General features: G+C 40.6%; 1 protein-coding gene across 1 annotated transcript; it reads left to right on the top strand.

The window, feature by feature from the left end:
* Positions 1-13,554: 13,554 nt before the first annotated feature.
* On the top strand, positions 13,555-14,016 carry LOC130975167 (uncharacterized). The gene has a single exon (XM_057899993.1). It carries the CDS (start codon positions 13,555-13,557, stop codon positions 14,014-14,016), a length of 462 nt encoding a protein of 153 aa, XP_057755976.1.
* The last annotated feature ends 8,791 nt before the right edge of the window (positions 14,017-22,807 follow it).

The following is a 22,807-nucleotide window of genomic DNA, read 5'->3' as shown; positions in this document are numbered from 1 at the left end:
TTAGTTAGTTTTTAGTATAATTTTATTAGTTTTTAGGCAAAATTCATATTTCTGGACTTTACTATGAGTTTGTATGTTTTTCTATAATTTCAGGTATTTTCTGGCTGAAATTGAGGGAGCTGAGCAAAAATCTGATTTAGGCTGAAAAAGGACTGCTAATGCTGTTGGATTCTGATCTCCCTGCACTCGGAATGGAATTTTTGGAGCTACAGGAGTCCAATTGGCGCGATCTCAATTGGGTTGGAAATTAGACATCCAGGGCTTTCCAGCAATATATAATAGTCCATACTTTGTGCGAAGATAGACGACGTAAACTGGCGTTCAACGCCAGTTCCATGTTGCAATCTGGCGTTCAGCGCCAGAAACACGTCACGAACTAGAGTTGAACACCAAAAACACGTTACAACTTGGCGTTCAACTCTAGAAACAGCCCAAGCACGTGAGAAGCTTAAGTCTCAGCCCTAGCACGTGAGAAGCTTAAGTCTCAGCCCTAGCACACACCAAGTGGGCCCCAGAAGTGGATTTTTGCACTATCCATCTTAGTTTACTCATTTTCTGTAAACCTAGGTTACTAGTTTAGTATTTAAACAACTTTTAGAGACTTATTTTGTACCTCATAATATTTTTAGATCTGAATTTTACACTATTTGACGGCATGAGTCGCTAAACTCCATTGGTGGGGGTGAGGAGCTCTGTAGCGTCTTGATGAATTAATGCAATTATTTCTGTTTCTCTATTCAAACATGCGTGTTCCTATCTAAGATGTTCATTTGCGCTTAACTATGAAGAAGGTGATGATCCGTGACACTCCTCACCTTCCTCAATCCATGAACGTGTGCCTGACAAACACCTCCGTTCTACATCAGATTGAATGAGCGTCTCTTAGATTCCTTAATCAGAATCTTGTCTGTGGTATTCTGAGTAGGATTCAAGGATTGAATGGCTGTGACGAGCTTCAAACTCGCGAGGGCGTGATGACAAACGCAAAAGGATCAATGGATCCTATTCCGACATGATCGAGAACCAACAGATGATTAGCCATGCTGTGACAGAGCATTTGGACCATTTTCACTGAGAGGATGAGAAGTAGCCATTAACAACGGTGACACCCTACATACAGGTTACCATGGAAGGAGCCTTGCATTTATGAAAGTGAGTAAGCATTATGTTGCAGATATTCAGATGACAAAGCATCTCCAAAACTCCAACATATTCTCCATTACTGCATAACAAGTACTATTTAATCCATGCTTTTTATTTACTGCCAATTAAAACTAAAAATTATTATTGATATTATATCCTGACTAAGAGTTACAAAATAACCATAGCTTGCTTCAAGCCAACAATCTCTATGGGATTCGACCCTTACTCACGTAAGGTATTACTTGGACGACCCAGTACACTTGCTGGTTAGTTGTGCGGATTGCAAAAGTGTGATTGTAATTTTGTGCATCAGTGACAAAGGTGAGTGTCACAAATGTTGGCTTATCATGCTTAGCTCCACGTTATCTCTCACGTTAGTGGTCTTAACGTGACCACTAACGTGGGCAATGTTGGCTTAATCCAACGTTAGTGACAAAGGTGAGTGTCACTAACGTTGGCATTGTGTTCCCCTTCCACGTTAGAGTTCACGTTAACTCACGTGGCCAATTGCCAATTTGGGGCGTTAGTGGTATTCACTTTTACCACTAACGCTGGAGCTCTCTTTTTCTTCCACGTTAACTACCACTTTAATGTAGTTAACGTGGCAATTAACGTGGACTATGATGGCTTTGAAGACATTGTTGGCGATAACTTTTCTCATTAACATTGCAAGCTCATTCCTACTCCACATTAGTGGTCACGTTAATTAGTTTAACGTGGATACTAACGTAGTTCTTCATTGCTTCCTTTGTACTGAAATCAAGTAAATAAAGTGCATCAAAGCTCTAATCCAAGTTAGGAGATCATGCATTATCTAATTTATCATTCAATCCTTGCATAATCCTCATGAAATCATGTAAAATTCACAACGTTTGCTTGAATTAAGGTGTAACTTATTTTCATCCAAAACTTGCCTATTTACTAAGAAAATGCATGAAACTACCCTAAAACAGTAAAGAAAAGGTCAGTGAAACTGGCCTAGATGCCCTGGCATCAATTGAACACTAAGCATGAAAATTGAAATTCCTTCTAGCAAATTAAAGATAAGTTGAAGAGAAAAAGAAATTCACTATCATTAATCCATCAAGTACAATAGAGCTCCCTCTCTCAATGAGAGGGAATATAGCTACTCATAGCTCAAAGAGAAAGTACAAAAGATGGAAGAGATGAAGTGTGAAAACTAAACTCTGTAACTTTCTAACCCGTTTTCCAATACTTCCAAGGGTATTTATACTATTCCTAGATCTAGAAAATAAAAGAAGATTACAAAAGTGAAAAGAAAATTACAATTTGGAGGGAAAAGAAACTCAACAAACGTGATCTTCCAGCTGGCGTGTGACTGGCGCTTCTCTGGCGTGTCACGCTCCTTCTGTTTCTGATTTGGCGTGCCACGCCTCTTCATTCAAGTGGCACGCCATCCTCTGTTTCACCCCTGGCGTGCCACACCTTCGAGCCTAAGTGACATGCCCAAGACATTTTAAAGGGCAAAGCAACCTGGCGTGCCACGCCTTCGAACCAAAGTGGCATGCCCAAGGCATTTTAAAGGGCAAAGCAATCTGGCGTGCCATGCCTTCGAACTAAAGTGGCATGCCCAAGGTCACTTCCCTTATCTCTATGCTTCTGGAGATTTGTACCAGCGTGGCACGCCCAGATCTTAAAACTTCACCCCCTTGCCGGCGTGCCACGCCTCGTCATCCAAGTGGCACGCCTGAGTTCATTGGCTCCTCTTTTTTCTCTCTGGAAAATACTACGAGCGTGTCACGCCATGAGACTAGTGTGTCACGCCCTTCATTTGCCATGGTCCCATATGTTGGCGTGCCACGCCTAGATGTTCAAGTGGCACGCCAAAGTGATATAATTAAGCTGGCGTGCCATGCCTTCGATACCAAGTGGCACGCCCAGCTTTATTTGGCCTCCTTAGGTGCTGGCGTGCCACGCCTTGTTCCTCAAGTGGCACGCCTTAGTGGGAGTTCTTGAGTTGGCGTGCCACGCCTTCGATACCAAGTGGCACGCCCAGCTTTTGCATTGTCTCCTTGTTCACTGGCGTACCACACCTTGTTGCTCAAGTGGCACGCCCATTCAATTGTGGGTCTTATAATCTTGGCATGCCACGCCTTGGTCCTCAAGTGGCACGCCCAAGTGCACTCCGGGGTTGACGTGCCACGCCTTTGACACAAAGTGGCACGCCATAGTGATGGCTCTTCTAGTAACGAGTTCGCGTGCCACGCCCCGCTCCTGGCGTTCCACGCAACGCTCCTGGCGTTCCACGCCCCGCTCGTGGCATGCCACGCCCTTTTGATGGTCTTCAATTTTGCTCTATGAAATGTTGTACCAGCGTGCCATGCCCAGCTTCTGGCGTGCCACGCTAATACACTTTTGTGGCGTTTGTTCCAAGTGGCACGTCTGCTTCACACGCCCCACTTGTTTTGTTGTTTTCTTTCCCATTTTTGATGTCTTCTTCACCTGAAATCCAGCAAAACTCATTTTAAAGCAATGTACTCTAATATTCATCAATTAAGGCATGAATTGCAATGATCAAATGATATTATGCCTCTTTTATGATCCTTTTTATGCAAAAAAAGGGTAGATGATGTAAGTCATCAAACGCCAGCTAGGGAGCAGTCCCTGGGCGTTCAAACGCCAGTGCAAGAGAGCAGGAAATCTGAAATTCCCTAACCTCTCAAGACTAATGGGTCCCACAGAAGCTCCACCTACCCCACCTTCTTCTACCCTATTCTTCCCCATTGTTCATATTTGCTCAAGGACAAGCAAAACTCTTAAGTTTGGTGTTGCAAAAGCTTTGCTTATTGACTTCTACCACTCCTAAGTATGGTACCAAAGACTGGTGAAACCTCAAGGAAGACAAAGGAAAAGGCATTTGCCCCCACAAGAAGAGGATGGAGCAAACTAAAAACCATGCACATGAGCCTGTGCAGCAGCCTTAACAAAGACAAAGGAGTGATATTGAAAAGATCAAGCACTACATGGGATCCTCAAGGAGGAGCACTAGCCACCATCATTCAGGTGGACTCGTTCTCTTTTACTCCTTTCCTATTATTTTTCTATTTTCTGTCTATTTATTTATCTGTTCTCTTGTTCTTATTACAAGATCATTTGCATTGATGTCTTAAAGATGTAAAATGTTCAATATATCTCTCACCTTGCTTAAAAGAAAATTTTTATTGAAAAAAAAACTGAGAGAAACCTGAATTTCAACTTTAAAATAAGAGTAGTTCAATTATTTTGATGTGGTGGCATTGCTTTTGTTTTCTGAATGTATGAATGAACAGTGCATATTTGAAGTTGAAATTTTAGAATGTTGGCTCTTGAAAGAATAAGGAAAAAGAAAAAATATTATTGATAATCTGAAAATTCTAAAATTGATTCTTAAAGCAAGAAAAAGCAGTAAAAAGAAAAAGAAAAAGCTTGCATGCGAGAAAAAAAAAGAAAAGAAAAAGCAAGCAGAAAAAGCCAAAAGCTCTTTAAACCAAAAGGCAAGAGCAAAAAGCCAGTAACCCTTTAAACCAAAAGGCAAGGGTAAAAGGATCTAAGGCTTTGAGCATCAGTGGATAGGAGGGCCCAAAGGAATAAAATCCTCGCCTAAGCGGCTAAACCAAGTTATTCCTAACCATGTGCTTGTGGCGTGAAGGTGTCAAGTGAAAAGCGTGAGACTGAGCGGTTAAAGTCGTGATCCAAAGCAAAAGGAGTATGCTTAAGAAGTCTTGACACCTTTATCTGGGGACTCTAGCAAAGTTGAGTCACAATCTAAAAAGGTTCACCCAGTTAAAGTGCCTGTGGCATTTATGTATCCGATGTTAATACTGGAAAACAAAGTGTTTAGGGTCACGGCCAAGACTCTGAAAGCTGTGTTCAAGAATAAAAAAAAACTTAACTAGGAGAGTTAATAATATCATCTAGATTCTAAGTTCCTAAAGATGCCAACATCTCTGATTTTCAATGGATTGTGAGATGCGAAAACTATTCAGAAGTAAAAAGCAACTAAGTCCCGCTCATCTAATTGAAACTAAGCTTCATTGGAAACTTAGAAATTTATTTAATTTTCTTTTTATCCTACTGTGGTTTTAGTTGCTTGGGGACAAGCAATAGTTTAAGTTTGGTGTTGTGATGAGTGGATATTTTATACACTTTTTGTACAATTTCAGGTAATTTTTGGCTAAAATTGAGGAGTTGGAGCAAAAGTTTGATTTAGAGACAGAGAAAGCACTGCAGATGCTGTCTGGATCTGACCTCCTTGCATTCCGAAGAGCTTTTCTGGAGCTACAGAAGTTCAGAAGGAGCGTTCTTAATGGCTATGGAAAGCTGACTTTCAGAGCTTTCCGGCAATGTATAATAGTCCATACTTTGCTTCGGATTAAAGGCCCAAAATTGGCGTCCAACGCCTGCTTCCTGCCCCCTTCCTGGCGTCTAGCGCCCAAAGAGCAGAGCCAGCGTCCAAACCCCCAAAGAGGACCCCCTAGCCAGCGTTCAACGCCCTAGAGGTCCCCTTGCACGTGGATCTCATCAAAGCTCAGCCCAAATACTCACCAAGTGGGCCCCAGAAGTGGATTTTAGCACTAAATAGACTATTTTACCCTTACTAGTCATATGTTTAGTATTTAAAGTGTATTTTACATAATCATAAGAGACAACCATTATTTTCAAGTTTTACTTTGTATTTTACATCAGTATGAGTTTCTAAACCTCCTAGGTTGAGAGGAGGAGCTCTGCCGAGTCCTATGAATTAATAAAAGTATTACTGTTTCTTCTTCGATCCGTGTTTGATTAATTCTAAGATGTATATTAGTACTTCAACGGGGTGGATAGGATGATCAGTGACAATCAGCTCTGTTCATCACATTAAGATGTGATGCCAAGGCATCTTAGGCTAGTTTCACTAGCATTTTTCTGTTAGTTTTAGTTGTTTTATGCATTTTCTTGAGCTTAAAGTAACCAAGAATGGTTAAATGAACAACAAAGTGATGAACCATCCAAGCAATATAATTTTGATGCAAATTCCATGAGTTTTAGTTATATTACTTGAATGCTATGAATGGAAGATTTCTCATGAAATTTTGCAAGACTTTGATGCAATTGTTTGGATGATTTCAGGGAAGAAGAGGCTAGGCAAAGAAGCAACAAAATCAATAAAGGAAGCTTGAAGATCACATGTGCCAAGCATATAATGCTGTAACTGGCGTTTAACCGGTTAAACTGGAGGTTAAACGCCAGAAAAAGGAAAGGCATCAAAGCTGAAAGAGGCGTTTAACCTTCAGTTTAAGGTTAAACTGAAGGTTAAACGCCAGAATCATGAAAGCTGAGAAAAGAGGAAACTGGCGTTTAACCTCCAGTTTGACCTTAAACTGAAGGTTAAACGCCAGAATGAGAATGGCACCAAGGGAGTATTTCCACGTTTAACCTCCAGTTTGATCTCAAACTGGAGGTTAAACGTGTTCGAACCTCATTATGCACCAGGAAGCCATTTCCACGTTTAAGCTCCAGTTTGACCTCAAACTGGAGCTTAAACGTGTTCGACATTTTTTCTCCTCCAGGGTTGCCTTCTCATTTTCCACGTTTAACCTCCAGTTTGACCTCAAACTGGAGGTTAAACGTGTTCGACCCATTCACACTCTTGGGCTATTTCTTCATTTCCACGTTTAACCTCCAGTTTAACCTCAAACTGGAGGTTAAACGTGTTCGACTCAAATTGCCTCCAGGGGTTGCTTTCTTCAATTCCACGTTTAAGCTTTAGTTTAACCTTAAACTAAAGCTTAAACGTGTTCGACCTATACACAACCCATAGTTGCTTTCTTCCATTTCCACGTTTAAGTTTCAGTTTAACCTTAAACTGAAACTTAAACTTCAACTTAAAAGCCACTTTTTGAAAGGGTTTCTGGGCCAAATATATTGAAGTTTAAGTTAGCATTTGAGCACAAATATTAACTTAAACATATTATGGTATGAAACCCAATGGAATATCATGGTTTATGGGATTGGGCCTGAAGAATTGATGAGTCTGGAACTTCAAATTGTTGAGTCTTGTGTCATTATGTGTTTATCACTAAGTTTGCTCAATGAATGTTACAGAATGGGATCAAAGCCTCATCAGGATTATGGACCATAAACCCAAAGCAAAAGGAAATCAAGGAAAAGCCTCAAAGCCCAAGAAACACACCAGAAGCTCAATTTAGAAAGTGTATAAATAGGATAGAATTTAAGTTAGAAAGGACCTTTTGAGTGAGACTTTTGACACTTTAGAACTTTTGATCATTTTTGGTTATTTTTACTTTGTAATTGAATTCAGAGCTATGACTCACTAAACCCCCTTCATTGGGTTAGGGAGCTCTATTGTAATTCAATGAATCAATAATAGTTTTATCTTCTTCTTCAATCTTTTCTCTTGAATTTTGTTAGAAAGCTTCTCGATCTAATTCCATTGGGTAGTTGTCTTGGGAAAGAAACTACCCATAATTGGAATCCTTCGGAACCTTGGGAAAGGAATGATGGATTCATGCTAGAGAAGCTTTCTCACAGTGAATTGGATTGGGGTTTGGATGGATATTGTGACATGTAATCCTACCAAATTGTGGTTCATGAAACTGTGTGGTATAATCAGTGATCAAGCATCATCTCTTCTTATGAACATTTAAACCAAGGGATTGGGAATTTGTTTGTTTTTAGAGAGAATTGGTGAGCCAAGGAATTGGGATCCAATCATATAAGATTGCCAAGCAAGATTCAATGAATGCATTGGTTGAGGAAGAGATGAAAATGTTTTGATTCGGAGATTTCAATATCTCCTGACCCCAATGAACCCCTCTTTCTGATCTACACTTTCTATTTACATTTTGCAAATTTCAATTCATGCAATCACCCCAATTCCCTTTTAATTTCAGCAATTTACTTTCTCGCACCTTAATTCTCGCAATTTAAGTTTATGCAATTTCAATTCCTTGCAAATTTACGTTTCCTGCCACATTTACTTTATGCAATTCACATCCAAAAGTTGATTCTGCTCAACTAAACAAACTTCTAATTCGAATTGCTCATTCAACCAATCCTTGTGGGATTCGACCTCACTCTATTGTGAGTTTTTACTTGACGATAACCGGTGCACTTGCCGGAAGGAATTTTGCCGTTCGTGCAATTTCCTAAAATCGTAGCATATCAAGAATATGCACGCATCAAGTTTATGGCGCCGTTGCCGGGGATTGGTTTTCGATTGACAATTCTCAAATTGGAAGTTAACTAGATTGAGCATTTTTCTTGTTTTGTTAATTTAGTTCTAGTTTCTTGTTGAATTTTAAATTCTGCACTCTGTTACTTGCTTTTTCTTTATTATGCCTTTCAATTCTAGCAACTAACTCACTAACCCACTAACTATTTGAATTAATTCCTCAACTGCTCTAACCATACTCTTCCATTAACCAAGAGTATTCCACTTGTTTGTTGCTTGTGGTGTGTTCTTGTATGACAGGTAGGAGAGGAGAGGCATCAACTCCTCCATATACCGAACCAGAGAGAACCCTTCATAGACTTAGAAGGGAAGCAAGAGGGAAGAGAGTACTGAGAGAGGAAGAATCTGAAGGAGAATCTGAGGACAACTTTGAGGAAGCTCTAGATCTCAACATGGATAGAGAATTTCACAACCATGAGAGGGTTGATGGAAACAATGCCATTCCTGAGAGGAGGGTTCTTGGTTCATACATAAACCCAACCTCTGGGAATTGTGGTAGCAGCATTCAGAAACCACCCATTCAGGCCAATAATTTCGAACTCAAACCACAGTTAATATCACTGGTGGAGAACCATTGTTCATTTGGTGGGAGTGTTAATGAAGACCCAAACCAACATCTCACAAAATTCCTGAGAATTTGTGACACTGTGAAGTCCAATGGAGTCCAGGAAGATGCCTATAAACTGCTCTTGTTTCCATTTTCACTTAGGGACAAGGCAGCTAAGTGGCTGGAATCATTCCCAAGGGACAGCCTAACAACCTGGGATGAGGTGGAGAGCAAGTTTCTGGCACGTTTCTACCCCCCACAAAAGGTCAATAGGCTTCGATCTGAGGTTCAGACTTTTAGACAACAAGATGGTGAGACGCTCTACGAGGCATGGGAGAGGTTCAAAGAATTGACAAGGAAATGTCCACCCAACATGTTCCCTGAGTGGGTGCAATTGCATATTTTCTATGATGGACTTTCTTATGAATCAAGGAAGGCTGTAGACCATTCATCAGGAGGTTCATTGAACAGGAAAAAAACTGTGGAAGAAGCCATTGAAGTGATTGAGACAGTGGCTGAGAATGAGTATTACTATGCTTCAGAGAGACACAACACTAAGGGAGTCATGAAGCTGAACCATGTTGATACAATTCTAGCCCAAAACAAGGTGTTTGCCAAGCAACTAGCAGAACTCACCAGGAAATTAGACACAAAGCAAGTGGCTGCAATACACACACAAGATCAAGAGGAAGTAAGCATTGAAGGAGGTGATTGGGAAGAGGCCAACTATATGGGAAATCAACAAAAGCAATCATATGATCCACACTCCAACACTTACAACCCAGGTTGGAAAAACCACCCAAACTTTGGGTGGGGAAACCAGCAAACCCAACCACAAAACCACAAACCTTACAACCACAACCAACATAACAATTCCACATACCAAAACTCCAACCAAAGATCATACCAAGCCACACAAAACACTTACTCCCAACCCCCATATCATGGCCAAAATAATCAACCTGCCCAATCCAATCCGAACCAACAATTTCAAGATCAATTAAACAGGATAGAAAGAATGCTTTCAACCATGAGTCAAGACATAACCGAATTGAAAGCCTTTAAGGAAGAAGTAAATTCCAACTTGCAAAACCAAGGAGCTGCCATCCAGAAGCTAGAAAATCAAATTCTGTATTTGTCTAAGCAAACCCCTGGGCCAAGCATTTCTCATACTGCCAAGGCTATTGCAAGGGAAGAATGTAAGGCCATAACCCTCAGAAGTGGAAAGAAGCTAAAGGAGATCTCAAAGGAAACCACAGAGGATGAAGCAAAGGAAAATGTGAGAGACAAGGAACAGAGACGATCTTTGACACCGTGTTCAACAAAAGAAATAGAAAAAGAGGTCCTGAAGCCTTATACACCCAAAGTACCATATCCTCAACGTTTGATGAAAGTTGAAAAGGATGGCCAATTCTCCAGATTCTTAGAGATTTTCAAGAAGCTTCAAATCAACATACCGTTTGCTGAGGCAATAGAGCAAATGCCACTCTATGCAAAATTCTTAAAGGAATTAATGACCAAGAAGAGAAGCTGGAGAAATGAAGAAACGGTGTTGTTGACTGAAGAATGCAGTGCCATCATTCAACACAAATTGCCTCAGAAATTGAAGGATCCAGGCAGTTTCCAAATTCCCTGCATCATAGGAGAAGTCATGGTGGAGAAGGCCTTGTGTGACTTAGGGGCCAGTATCAATTTGATGTCTCTAACAATGATGAGAAGAATGAAGATTGAGGAAGCCAAACCAACAAGAATGGCCCTCCAATTGGCAGATCGAACCTTTAAATTCCCTCATGGAATAGTTGAGGATTTGTTGGTGAAAGTGGGAGATTTTATATTCCCTGCCGATTTTGTGGTGTTAGATATGGAGGAAGAAGCCAAAGCTTCAATCATTCTGGGAAGACCCTTCCTGGCTACTGCTGGAGCCATCATAGATGTCCAAAAGGGTGAACTCACTCTTAGATTACATGATGAGAAATTGGTGTTTAACGTATTCAAGGCAATGAGTTATCCATCAGAATCACTAAAGGAATGCATGAGGGTGGATGTAGTGGACATTGCAGTACAAGAAACCTTTGAGGAAATAACAAAGGAAGTGGCAGAGGAGGAGTTCACCAAGGATATGGAAGTTAGTGACATCAAGGCTACTGAAACAACCATGCCAAGCATGCCAGAAAGAGTGAAAGAAGAGAAGGAAGCACCAAAACCTGAGCTCAAAGCATTGCCCCCTAATCTCAAGTATGCATACTTGGGTAGTGATGAGAGCTATCCTGTTATCATTAGCTCTGCCCTGAGCCAAGAACAGGAAGAAGAATTGATCAAGGTGCTACAAACTCATCAAGATGCCATTGGATGGACCCTAGCTGATTTGAAGGGGATAAGTTCATCCATATGCATGCATAAAATCTTGTTAGAAGAAGATGCTAGACCCTCCATTCAAGCTCAGAGAAGATTGAATCCCGTCATGAAAGAAGTGGTACAAAAGGAGGTCATGAAGTTATGGCAGGCAGGGGTAATCTACCCCATTTCGGATAGCCCATGGGTTAGTCCCATCCATGTAGTTCCCAAGAAAGGTGGCATAACTGTGGTACCAAATGAGAGGAACGAACTCATACCCACAAGAACTGTCACTGGGTGGAGGATGTGCATAGACTACAGGAAGCTCAATGAAGCCACCAGAAAAGATCATTTCCCACTCCCATTTATGGATCAGATGCTTGAAAGACTTGCAGGACATGCTTACTATTGCTTTCTGGATGGATACTCAGGCTATAATCAGATAGTAGTTGATCCAAGAGATCAAGAGAAAACATCATTTGTTTGTCCATATGGAGTATTTGCGTATAGACGCATGCCCTTTGGATTGTGCAATGCACCTGCAACTTTCCAAAGGTGCATGCTGTCCATCTTTTCGGACATGATCGAAAAGTTTATTGAAGTTTTCATGGATGATTTTTCTGTGTTTGGAAATTCCTTTCCTAGCTGCCTACACCACCTTGCCTTGGTGCTTAAGAGATGCCAAGAGACCAACCTAGTATTAAACTGGGAAAAGTGTCATTTCATGGTCACAGAAGGAATAGTCCTTGGCCACAAAGTCTCCAATAGAGGCATTGAGGTGGACAAAGCTAAGGTGGAACTCATTGAAAAACTACCTCCACCAAGTAATGTCAAGGCAGTTAGGAGTTTTTTGGGACACGCTGGCTTTTACAGAAGGTTTATTAGAGACTTTTCTAAAATAGCCAAACCTTTGAGTAACTTGCTTGTCTCTGATACACCCTTTGTATTTGATGAAAATTGCATGCTAGCCTATGAACTTTTGAAGCAAAAACTTTCCTCTGCACCTATCATTGCCCCACCTGATTGGAACTTACCTTTTGAACTGATGTGTGATGCATCAGACCTTGCTATTGGGGCAGTGTTAGGACAAAGGAAAGACAATTTGGTACATGTGATTTATTATGCCAGTAAGGTCTTGAATGATAACCAAAGGAATTACACAACCACTGAAAAAGAACTCTTGGCAATAGTCTTTGCATTTGACAAATTTAGATCCTATCTCATTGGATCTAAAGTCATTGTTTTCACTGATCATTCAGCTTTAAAATACTTACTTGCTAAACAAGAATACAAACCAAGACTTATTAGATGGGTTCTTTTGTTGCAGGAATTTGACATTGAAATCAAAGACAAGAAGGGTGTAGAGAACAAGGTGGCAGACCATTTATCAAGGATACCATGTGAAGAAGGAAGCACACAAAGCACACATATAAATGAATGCTTTCCTGATGAACAACTCATGATAATTCACAAAGCACCCTGGTTTGCAGACATAGCAAACTTCAAAGCCACTAGGAGTTTGCCGTTGGAATTTAACAAGCATCAAAGGAAGAAATTGGTAAATGATGCCAAATACTTCATCTGGGACAAACCATACTTGTTCAAAAAATGTTCTGATGGCCTACTCAGAAGATGCATATCAGAGGAAGAAGGAAAGGAAGTCTTATGGGACTGCCATGGTTCCACTTATGGAGGACATTTTGCAGGAGAAAGAACAGCAGCTAAGGTGTTGCAGTGTGGATTTTATTGGCCCACTATCTTCAAAGATGCAAAGGAACTAGTGAAGCGCTGCCATGAATGCCAGAAAGCGGGGAACCTACCAAGAAGAAATGAAATGCCACAACAATTCATTCTGGAACTTGAATTGTTTGATGTATGGGGGATAGATTTCATGGGACCCTTCCCCACCTCATACTCAAATAATTACATTCTTGTAGCAGTAGACTATGTCTCCAAGTGGGTTGAAGCAATAGCAACTCCAACCAATGATAATAAGGTAGTCATGAACTTCCTCAGAAAACACATTTTTTGCCGTTTTGGGGTTCCAAGAGCAATCATCAGTGATGGAGGAAGCCACTTCTGTAACAAACCATTAGAGGCATTGCTTCTAAAATATGGAGTCAAAGACAAGGTAGCCACACCATACCATCCACAGACAAGTGGGCAAGCCGAAATATCTAATAGGGAACTCAAAAGAATCCTGGAAAAGACTGTGGGAACTTCAAGGAAGGACTGGTCGATTAAGCTAGATGATGCTCTTTGGGCATATAGGACAGCTTTCAAAACACCAATTGGAATGTCTCCTTACCAACTAGTATATGGAAAAGCCTGCCATTTACCACTGGAGTTGGAGCACAAGGCATTCTGGGCCTTGAAACTCTTGAACTTAGACAGCAAAGCTGCTGGAGAAAAGAGGATGTTGCAAATTCAAGAGTTGGAAGAATTCAGAGCTGAAGCTTATGAGAATGCCAAAATTTACAAAGAAAGAGCAAAGAAGAAGCATGACAGCAACATAGCCCCAAGAAAATTTGAAGAGGGACAAAAAGTATTGCTCTACAATTCTAGGCTGAAGCTATTTCCAGGGAAGCTAAAATCAAGGTGGTCTGGACCATTCCTTGTCACCAAGGTCTCCCAATATGGACAAGTAGAAATCATGGAAGAAAAGTCACAACGAACCTTCACTGTGAATGGTCAAAGACTCAAACATTACTTGGGAGATGTGGAGGAGAAGGACAAGGTTAAATATCACCTCAACTGAGGGACAACCATCAAGCTAGTGACGTTAAAGAAGCGCTTGTTGGGAGGCAACCCAACCTGAGGTAATACTCTTTTGCTGTTTCTTTTATTTGTTTCAATAAAAAGGTGAAGTAGTTTCTGTGCATTGCAAAGAATTAAGTTTGGTGTTTCACACCAAACAATGAATTTGTGGATCAATAATTCAAAGGGGAATGTGTGACTCTAAGTTTGGTGTTCCACCATACAGATTAACTGAACACAACAACCTTTGAATTATATGAAAGGAACAACCATTCTAAGCAATCACAGAAATGCTTAAGATCCTTAGCAGCAACTTCATTCCAAGGAGAATTCAAGGATTCAAAGAGCAGAGGAGTAAGTAGGAGGCTAAGTTTGGTGTTCACACACCAACTTAAGACTCAGACACTTGCCCATATATAGTGAGCTAACCATTCAAGTGCTTGAGAAACAAGCAACTTCGTCACTCTTTGCAGGAAAGGAAACAAGGATCTTAGAAAGAACATGATGCAATAACTAGTAGAAGAAGGAGAAATCAAATTATTTCCTGGCAACAAAGAGAAAACAAGAAATTTCACAAGGTGGTGTTGTTCCTTGACCTTTCTTTAAAAGGCAAACAAAAGCATGCTTGTTCTGGTTTAAACTGAAAATTGTTGAATCTTTCTGGAATATGAAGTTGTTAGTATGAGTGTTGATTTACTGCTTTGAATAAAGTGAATGCCTAGATGTTTGGATATAACTCCACCTTCTTAAACAAATGCTTGCCATGCTTGTTCTATTTCCAAAAATTAAAAGAAAAGTTTGAACAAAAGTAACTTGGCTCAATTAGTGACAAATCAAGTAGAATTAAGTGGTGGTATGCATGCTTGATTGTTTAGTTAGCTCACTGTAATTTGAGTGTAGAATTATCATTTTTTGTGTAGAAGTTGAATACTGTCTATGGATCTTGATGAATAAATGTCTTTGGCCATGAAAAAGGAAGAAAAAGAAGAAGAAAAGCCACTGAAAAAGGGCAACCAAAAAGCAAAAGAATTAAGAAAATAAAGCTAGGCACCAATGGTTTGAACTTTTGAGACATATGCCTGTGGTGTTTATGTACTAGGATCTGCTTGGATGAATAGGTTCTGTGGAGTGTTTCAACACTTGGTAACTTGGGTTAACTAACCCGGGATTATCAACCAAAAGTCCATTATCAAGAGCAACCTAGCTACAAAACATTTAGTTACACAAAGAGGTGCTGGGCACCAATGTCTCAAAAAGAAATGTGAACTAAAATGCCTGTAGTGGATATGTGTACTGCACTGATAAGAAAAAGAAATTGCCAAAGGCTTGTGCAACACATGACACTGAGCAAACAAGGAGCAAAGGAGCTCTAAGAAAAAGAAAAACAAAGAAAGAAAAAGTGCCAAGGACATAAGAATAACAAGAGGCCATAGCAGTGCTTGATGGATGCAATGAAAAAGTGATAATCTTCCCTGATAAGAATGAAAAAGTGATGCTGCAACTTTCTGCATAAAACCCTTCTGATGAACTTCAAATGCTTGCTAATATAGCCAATGTAATTGCTTTCTGTTTCATACTTTCTTCTCAAATATCTCAGGACTTGCTTAGGGACAAGCAAGTATTAAGTTTGGTGTTGTGATGCCAAGGCATCTTAGGCTAGTTTCACTAGCATTTTTCTGTTAGTTTTAGTTGTTTTATGCATTTTCTTGAGCTTAAAGTAACCAAGAATGGTTAAATGAACAACAAAGTGATGAACCATCCAAGCAATATAATTTTGATGCAAATTCCATGAGTTTTAGTTATATTACTTGAATGCTATGAATGGAAGATTTCTCATGAAATTTTGCAAGACTTTGATGCAATTGTTTGGATGATTTCAGGGAAGAAAAGGCTAGGCAAAGAAGCAACAAAATCAATAAAGGAAGCTTGAAGATCACATGTGCCTGATGACAAGTCATCATATACCCATTTTTCAAGCTAATTTCACTTGTTTTGTTAGCATTTATGCACTTTCTTGCATCCTAAGTAAGTGATTTGGAGTGAAAATGCATAAACTCTTTAAATCAAGCAACCACCATGAAATTAATGTTAATCCATGAGGTTTAAGCTAATTTTAATTGAATTTTAATTGATTTATAAGCCTCTTGAATTTAGTGATACTTTGAGTGGTTGTTTGGTTTATTATAGGTGAAGAAAAGAAAAGAAAAGGAAAAGCGTGGCATAAAAAGTGTAGCCCAAGAAAAGAAAAGCGTGGCCAAAGAGGAGAGAAGCGTGCCGCACTACAATGGGGGAAGCAACATTGCCCTCCACAAGGGCAGACTGCCCTCTAGGAGGGCAACATAGAGAACCAAATAAGAAAAGGCAACTCTGCCCTGCCCACTCCAAGGGCAGAGCACAAAATGGTGCCTTGGGACCAAGAGAAAGCAAACTCTGCCCTGCCCTTGTGGAGAGCAGAATCGGGCTCCATAAGGAAGAAAATCAAAGAGAAAAGGTCACCCATGCATGCCACAAGGTTCGAACAAGGAACCATGAGGAAGCCAAGCTCTAAGACCCATTGCCGTGCCAAGAAATCAAGAAAATTAATGAAGCGTGTGTATTCGCCCAGGTTCGAACACGGGCGTGCAATATGGCAACTCTGCCCTGCCCTTGGCGCGGGCAGGGCAGCAATTGGACTGGCGCACCACACAAAAATTTCTGGCGCACCAAATTATCGTCCTGGCAAGCATCTGACGCGCGCGTTCCTCCCCTGGCGCACCAAAGCCTTCCTGCCCTGCCCTTGGCGCGGGCAGGGCAGCATCCCACGCACCAACAAGCATCTCGCGCGCGCACGCTCGTCCCTGGCGCATCAACCTTTTCCCGCCCTGCCCTTGGCGCGGGCAGGGCAGCTTCTCAAGCACCACGCCGTGCCAGACGCGCACCACGCAGCACCAACTTGCACCAAGGCCGCACCAAGCTTGTGCACCATGCATCAATTTTCTGCCCTGCACTCCACAAGGGCAGGGCAGCCTCCTGGAAGTGATTTTTGGGCCAAAATTCAAATTAAAAATTCATTTGAATTCATTTCTTCACCAATTCAAAAGCCCATCCAAATCCCATTATCCAATAATAGAAAGTGTATAAATAGGAGTTAGTTTGATGTAATTAGGACCTTTTTAGCTACCTTTACTTTGAGCTTTGGATTTTTGCTTTTACCTTGGCTTTTGAATTTCAATTTCTTTGAGCTTTCTTGAGAGACTTGTCCGAGCACGAAGAGGATCAAGGGAGAATTGATTGATCTCCTTCCTCATTCTCACTTGGGCAAATCTACTCTCTTCTGTTTTTCTGAGTATTGGGTGTGTGAAATTGGGGAAATTCTGTCCCAATTCCCATTCAAGCTCTTTGCACTTTGTTTTCTGCATAATTAAATTCCAATTCTGTTCTTCTATTGCTTCTTCTTTAATTTTCTGTCAATTGCTTAGATAATTCAGATCTGGGAAGGAAATTGGGTTTTAGGCTCTGCTACCTAAGCCCTTGGGATCCTGAGATCACAATTCATTTTGGGTTCTTCTGTGAACCTTTGCTGCATTTTATTTTCTCTCTGTTTGAATGCTCTTTGCTTCTGATTTAAATTCTGCTCAATCAATTGCTGCAATTTACTTCTTCTTTGTTTAGATCTTGCAATCCCATTCCTCAATTCCCTTTTATATTCAAGCCATTTATCTTTCTTGCCATTTAAGTTACTGCAATTTAAGTTTCTTGCACTTTAAGCTTCAGTCATTTACTTTCTTGCTCTTTAAGATTCTGCAACTTTACAATTCTGTTCTTCAATTTACTGCACTTTTCCCTTCCCCCTTTACATTTACTGTCATTTACTTTCTGTTAAACACAAATCACTCAACCAAAACTTGATTCGCTTGACTAAATCACCCACTAAACTAAAATTGCTCAATCCTTCAATCCCTGTGGGATCGACCTCACTCATGTGAGTTATTATTACTTGATGCGACCCGGTATACTTGCCGGTGAGTTTTGTGTTGGATCGTTTTCCACACATCAAGTTTTTGGCGCCGTTGCCGGGGATTGAAATAGATTGACAATGATTAAGTGAAGTGGAGGTTTAGATTAAGCATTTTTTTTTCTTTTTCTGTTATTCTAACTCTTACTAACACACTAACTGTTTGAGAAATTGCTTCTATTAACTCACTAACAATTTATCTCAAATAACTGCACTTAATTCTCAAGCGTGTTGTTGTTTGGTCATCCTGATTGTTTACATGCCACAGGAAATCAAGTTTCTACAGACAAGGGGTATCATGATATGAAGCCACCACTCATCACACTCATCAAGAATAATTGTTCCTATGACGGAAATCCATCGGAAGATCCTCAGCAGCATATATCCACCTTTCTAAGGACTTGTAATGCAGTCAAAACCGATGGTTCAGACCATGATACTTATAAGATCCTGTTATTCCCCTTCTCATTAAAGGGTGAAGCTGCACAATGGTTTGAAACTTTTCCTCAAGGAAGTATCACTAGTTGGGATGATTTGGTTACTAAATTTCTGGCCAAATTCACCTCATCTAGACAGATTATCCAGCTGAAAAAGGAGGAACATCTATTCACACAAGGGGACGAAGAACCACTCTTCAAGGCTTGGGAAAGATACAAGAAAGCAACTGACAAAGTGGGCTTCCGAGCTTTCTATGAAGGATTGACCCCAGAAACAAGAAAAGCAGTGGACTACTTCTCAGATGGCCTACTCAAAGCGACAACAAGTGCTCAAGGAATTACAGACTTCAATGACAAAGGAGTCAACAACCAACATCCATCTGAGAAACCACAGAATGCAATCTCAGAAAAAGAAGTGGCAAATTTTGAAGGGGTGAATGCGTTCAAGGACCAAAACAAACAAATGCACCATCAACCACAGCAAAACATAGAGTTGTTTGCTGCAGTGAATGCCAAATTTCCACCATGGAGACCTCATTCTTATCTGAGAATGAGGGAGCCTCAACATCAAGAACAAGGAAGTTTCCTTCAGGACAATTCTATGACCACAACCAATCAACATCCCCCACCCACTAATACCACCCAAAGCCAATACCCACAACACAGACACTCCCAAACCCATCTCAATTGGAGAAGGAGTGAATACCAAAATCACAAACCAAGGGAACTCCATTATAACAACCCGAACTTCATAAATCATCAAAAACACCATTACAGCAATAACAACCATTACATGCCTCCACCACACCCACCCTTCCTACCTTCAACATGTCATCACCAACCAACTTCACAAGACTCTCAGAGAATCACAAACTTGGAGATCCTAATGGAGAGAATGATGAAACATCAAGAAGAAACAACAAAGAACCAAGAGATGTTAATGAGAGGGATTGAGGAGCAGATAGCTCAACTAGCAAAGCACTTTGCAGAAATGGGTGAGAAGAAATCAGATATTTTCTTCAAAACCATTGAAGATAAACCAACCAACAACAAAGATGCTACAAAGAAGGAAGGATGGAAAGGGATCATGGAGGACAACGAGAAAATACTGGACAAAGGAAGCACCAGCCAAGAAAAACACAACAAGGAATTCTTTCAAGAGGAAGCAGAGGATAGAACTAAAGAAAAGCACAAAATCCTCACTGGAAAGTTTTCACTAGGGGATCGAGTGATGATCAATATTCAACCCTTGAAGGTATCCCCACAGTTGTCTGAACACTACACTGTGACTAAGATCCTTCCACAAGAATGTATAGAAGTCATCAAAGAGGAAACCGGAAGGAAGTTCACAGTGAAGACAGACAAGCCAAGGCACTGTGATTTCCGACCTCCATGATAAGCAAAAATGAAGATGTCAAGCTAATGACAATAAAAGAGCGCTTGTTGGGAGGCAACCCAACCTAAGGTAGTTTCTTTTCATAGCTTTTTCAATAAAAATGTTGAGTAATTGGCGAGGATTGCAAGGAGCTAAGTTTGGTGTTGCACACCAAAACAATTTGAGGGAGAATGAAAACTTCTAAGTTTGGTGTTCCACCAAAAATACCATTTGAAAACACATTCTCACCTCTTGCATGATTCTAGCTCCAAGCAATCAAACATATTATTCAACTATTGAATTGTTTTCTAGCTTTAATTCCATTAACCTTTAGCAAGGATACATGGTTTCAAATATGGTTAACTTGTTGTATCTGAGACAGTGGCAAACAATTAAGTTTGGTGTTCCCACACCAAAATAAATCCAAGAGCCACATTCAAGGTATGCATATTAACCATGCACTTAAAGGCTTGAGAAGCAAGCAACTTTGAGGATTATGCAGGACAAGAGTCAATAATTGAAGACATTATGCATCTTAACTCAAAGAGGACACAACAGAAGGAAAAATCAAAGAGCTGCAACTTCAAAGGTTGTATCTGAACTTAATCCATGCTGTTGTGTGATGTTTTGAATTTGGGAACCTTTGTATGTCGTGCTAAAGTGTTTATATAGTTGCAAGTGAAATTGTTTGCTGAAAATGCCAAGTCTGCATAATGCTTGTATCCATCACTTAGCTTAAATATTGCTTTGTTTCCCATATGCTTAAATAAAAGAGTTTGGTTAGAATTGAAAAGTAAAATATCCAATGTTGCATGAGTATGAATGGAAGTTGGTGGTGGCATATGTGTTTGATTAAATGCATGACTCATGAAATAAGTGTTGCATAATATCATTCTCATTCAATTGTGAGTTAGCTTGCTGTTATAAAAACTCCTATCAAGAATGAAACAACCCTTGGTAACAAAAACAGAAAGAAAAAGGGAAAGAAAAAGCCAAAATGGCAAGAAAAACAAAGAATAAAGGTTGGACACCAATAGCTTGAATCTTAGGACATATGCCTGTGGTGTTCTTGTACTAAGATCTGCTTGGATGAGTAAATTCTAAGGGGTATTTTGAAACCTGGTCACTTAGATCAACTGATTTGGGATGGCCAATTGAAAATCCACAATAAAGAGCAACTTAGATACAAAGCATTTAGTTATCCAAAGAGATGCTGGGCATCAATGATCCTAGGAAGAATTAGCAAGCCAAGTGTCTGTGGTGGAGAGATGTTGAGCAAAAAGAAAGAAAAAAATAAAGCCAAAGGCTATGCTGCAGCATTTGACACCCAACCTATGAAAGAATAATAAGCTTGTTAAGCTCTGTAAGCCAAGAAAAGTTAGCAAGGGAGAGAGTAACAAAGTGAGTCTTATAACAGCAAGTCTAGCAAACCTTTGATGCAAAATGTGTATTATGCAGCAGCAACAATAAATGAGTTGTCATTGTCTGCATAAATGCCCCATAGATCAAGTTCTGCTATCTGCATAATAAGGATATATACTCTTTTCTTATTCATTCCATTTTCTCTTAGTTTTGATGCTTGCTTGGGGACAAGCAAGGTTTAAGTTTGGTGTTGTGATGACAAGTCATCATATACCCATTTTTCAAGCTAATTTCACTTGTTTTGTTAGCATTTATGCACTTTCTTGCATCCTAAGCAAGTGATTTGGAGTGAAAATGCATAAACTCTTTAAATCAAGCAACCACCATGAAATTAATGTTAATCCATGAGGTTTAAGCTAATTTTAATTGAATTTTAATTGATTTATAAGCCTCTTGAATTTAGTGATACTTTGAGTGGTTGTTTGGTTTATTATAGGTGAAGAAAAGAAAAGAAAAGGAAAAGCGTGACATAAAAAGTGTAGCCCAAGAAAAGGAAAGCGTGGCCAAAGAGGAGAGAAGCGTGCCGCACTACAATGGGGGAAGCAACATTGCCCTCCACAAGGGCAGACTGCCCTCTAGGAGGGCAACATAGAGAACCAAATAAGAAAAGGCAACTCTGCCCTGCCCACTCCAAGGGCAGAGCACAAAATGGTGCCTTGGGACCAAGAGAAAGCAAACTCTGCCCTGCCCTTGTGGAGAGCAGAATCGGGCTCCATAAGGAAGAAAATCAAAGAGAAAAGGTCACCCATGCATGCCACAAGGTTCGAACAAGGAACCATGAGGAAGCCAAGCTCTAAGACCCATTGCCGTGCCAAGAAATCAAGAAAATTAATGAAGCGTGTGTATTCGCCCAGGTTCGAACACGGGCGTGCAATATGGCAACTCTGCCCTGCCCTTGGCGCGGGCAGGGCAGCAATTGGACTGGCGCACCACACAAAAATTTCTGGCGCACCAAATTATCGTCCTGGCAAGCATCTGACGCGCGCGTTCCTCCCCTGGCGCACCAAAGCCTTCCTGCCCTGCCCTTGGCGCGGGCAGGGCAGCATCCCACGCACCAACAAGCATCTCGCGCGCGCACGCTCGTCCCTGGCGCATCAACCTTTTCCCGCCCTGCCCTTGGCGCGGGCAGGGCAGCTTCTCAAGCACCACGCCGTGCCAGACGCGCACCACGCAGCACCAACTTGCACCAAGGCCGCACCAAGCTTGTGCACCATGCATCAATTTTCTGCCCTGCACTCCACAAGGGCAGGGCAGCCTCCTGGAAGTGATTTTTGGGCCAAAATTCAAATTAAAAATTCATTTGAATTCATTTCTTCACCAATTCAAAAGCCCATCCAAATCCCATTATCCAATAATAGAAAGTGTATAAATAGGAGTTAGTTTGATGTAATTAGGACCTTTTTAGCTACCTTTACTTTGAGCTTTGGATTTTTGCTTTTACCTTGGCTTTTGAATTTCAATTTCTTTGAGCTTTCTTGAGAGACTTGTCCGAGCACGAAGAGGATCAAGGGAGAATTGATTGATCTCCTTCCTCATTCTCACTTGGGCAATTCTACTCTCTTCT

The sequence above is a fragment of the Arachis stenosperma genome, chromosome 4, assembly GCF_014773155.1.
Source record: "Arachis stenosperma cultivar V10309 chromosome 4, arast.V10309.gnm1.PFL2, whole genome shotgun sequence".
Taxonomy (NCBI): Eukaryota; Viridiplantae; Streptophyta; class Magnoliopsida; order Fabales; family Fabaceae; genus Arachis; species Arachis stenosperma.
The sequence above is the reverse complement of the archived record's forward strand: the minus strand, read 5'-3'. Positions and strand labels throughout refer to the sequence as shown.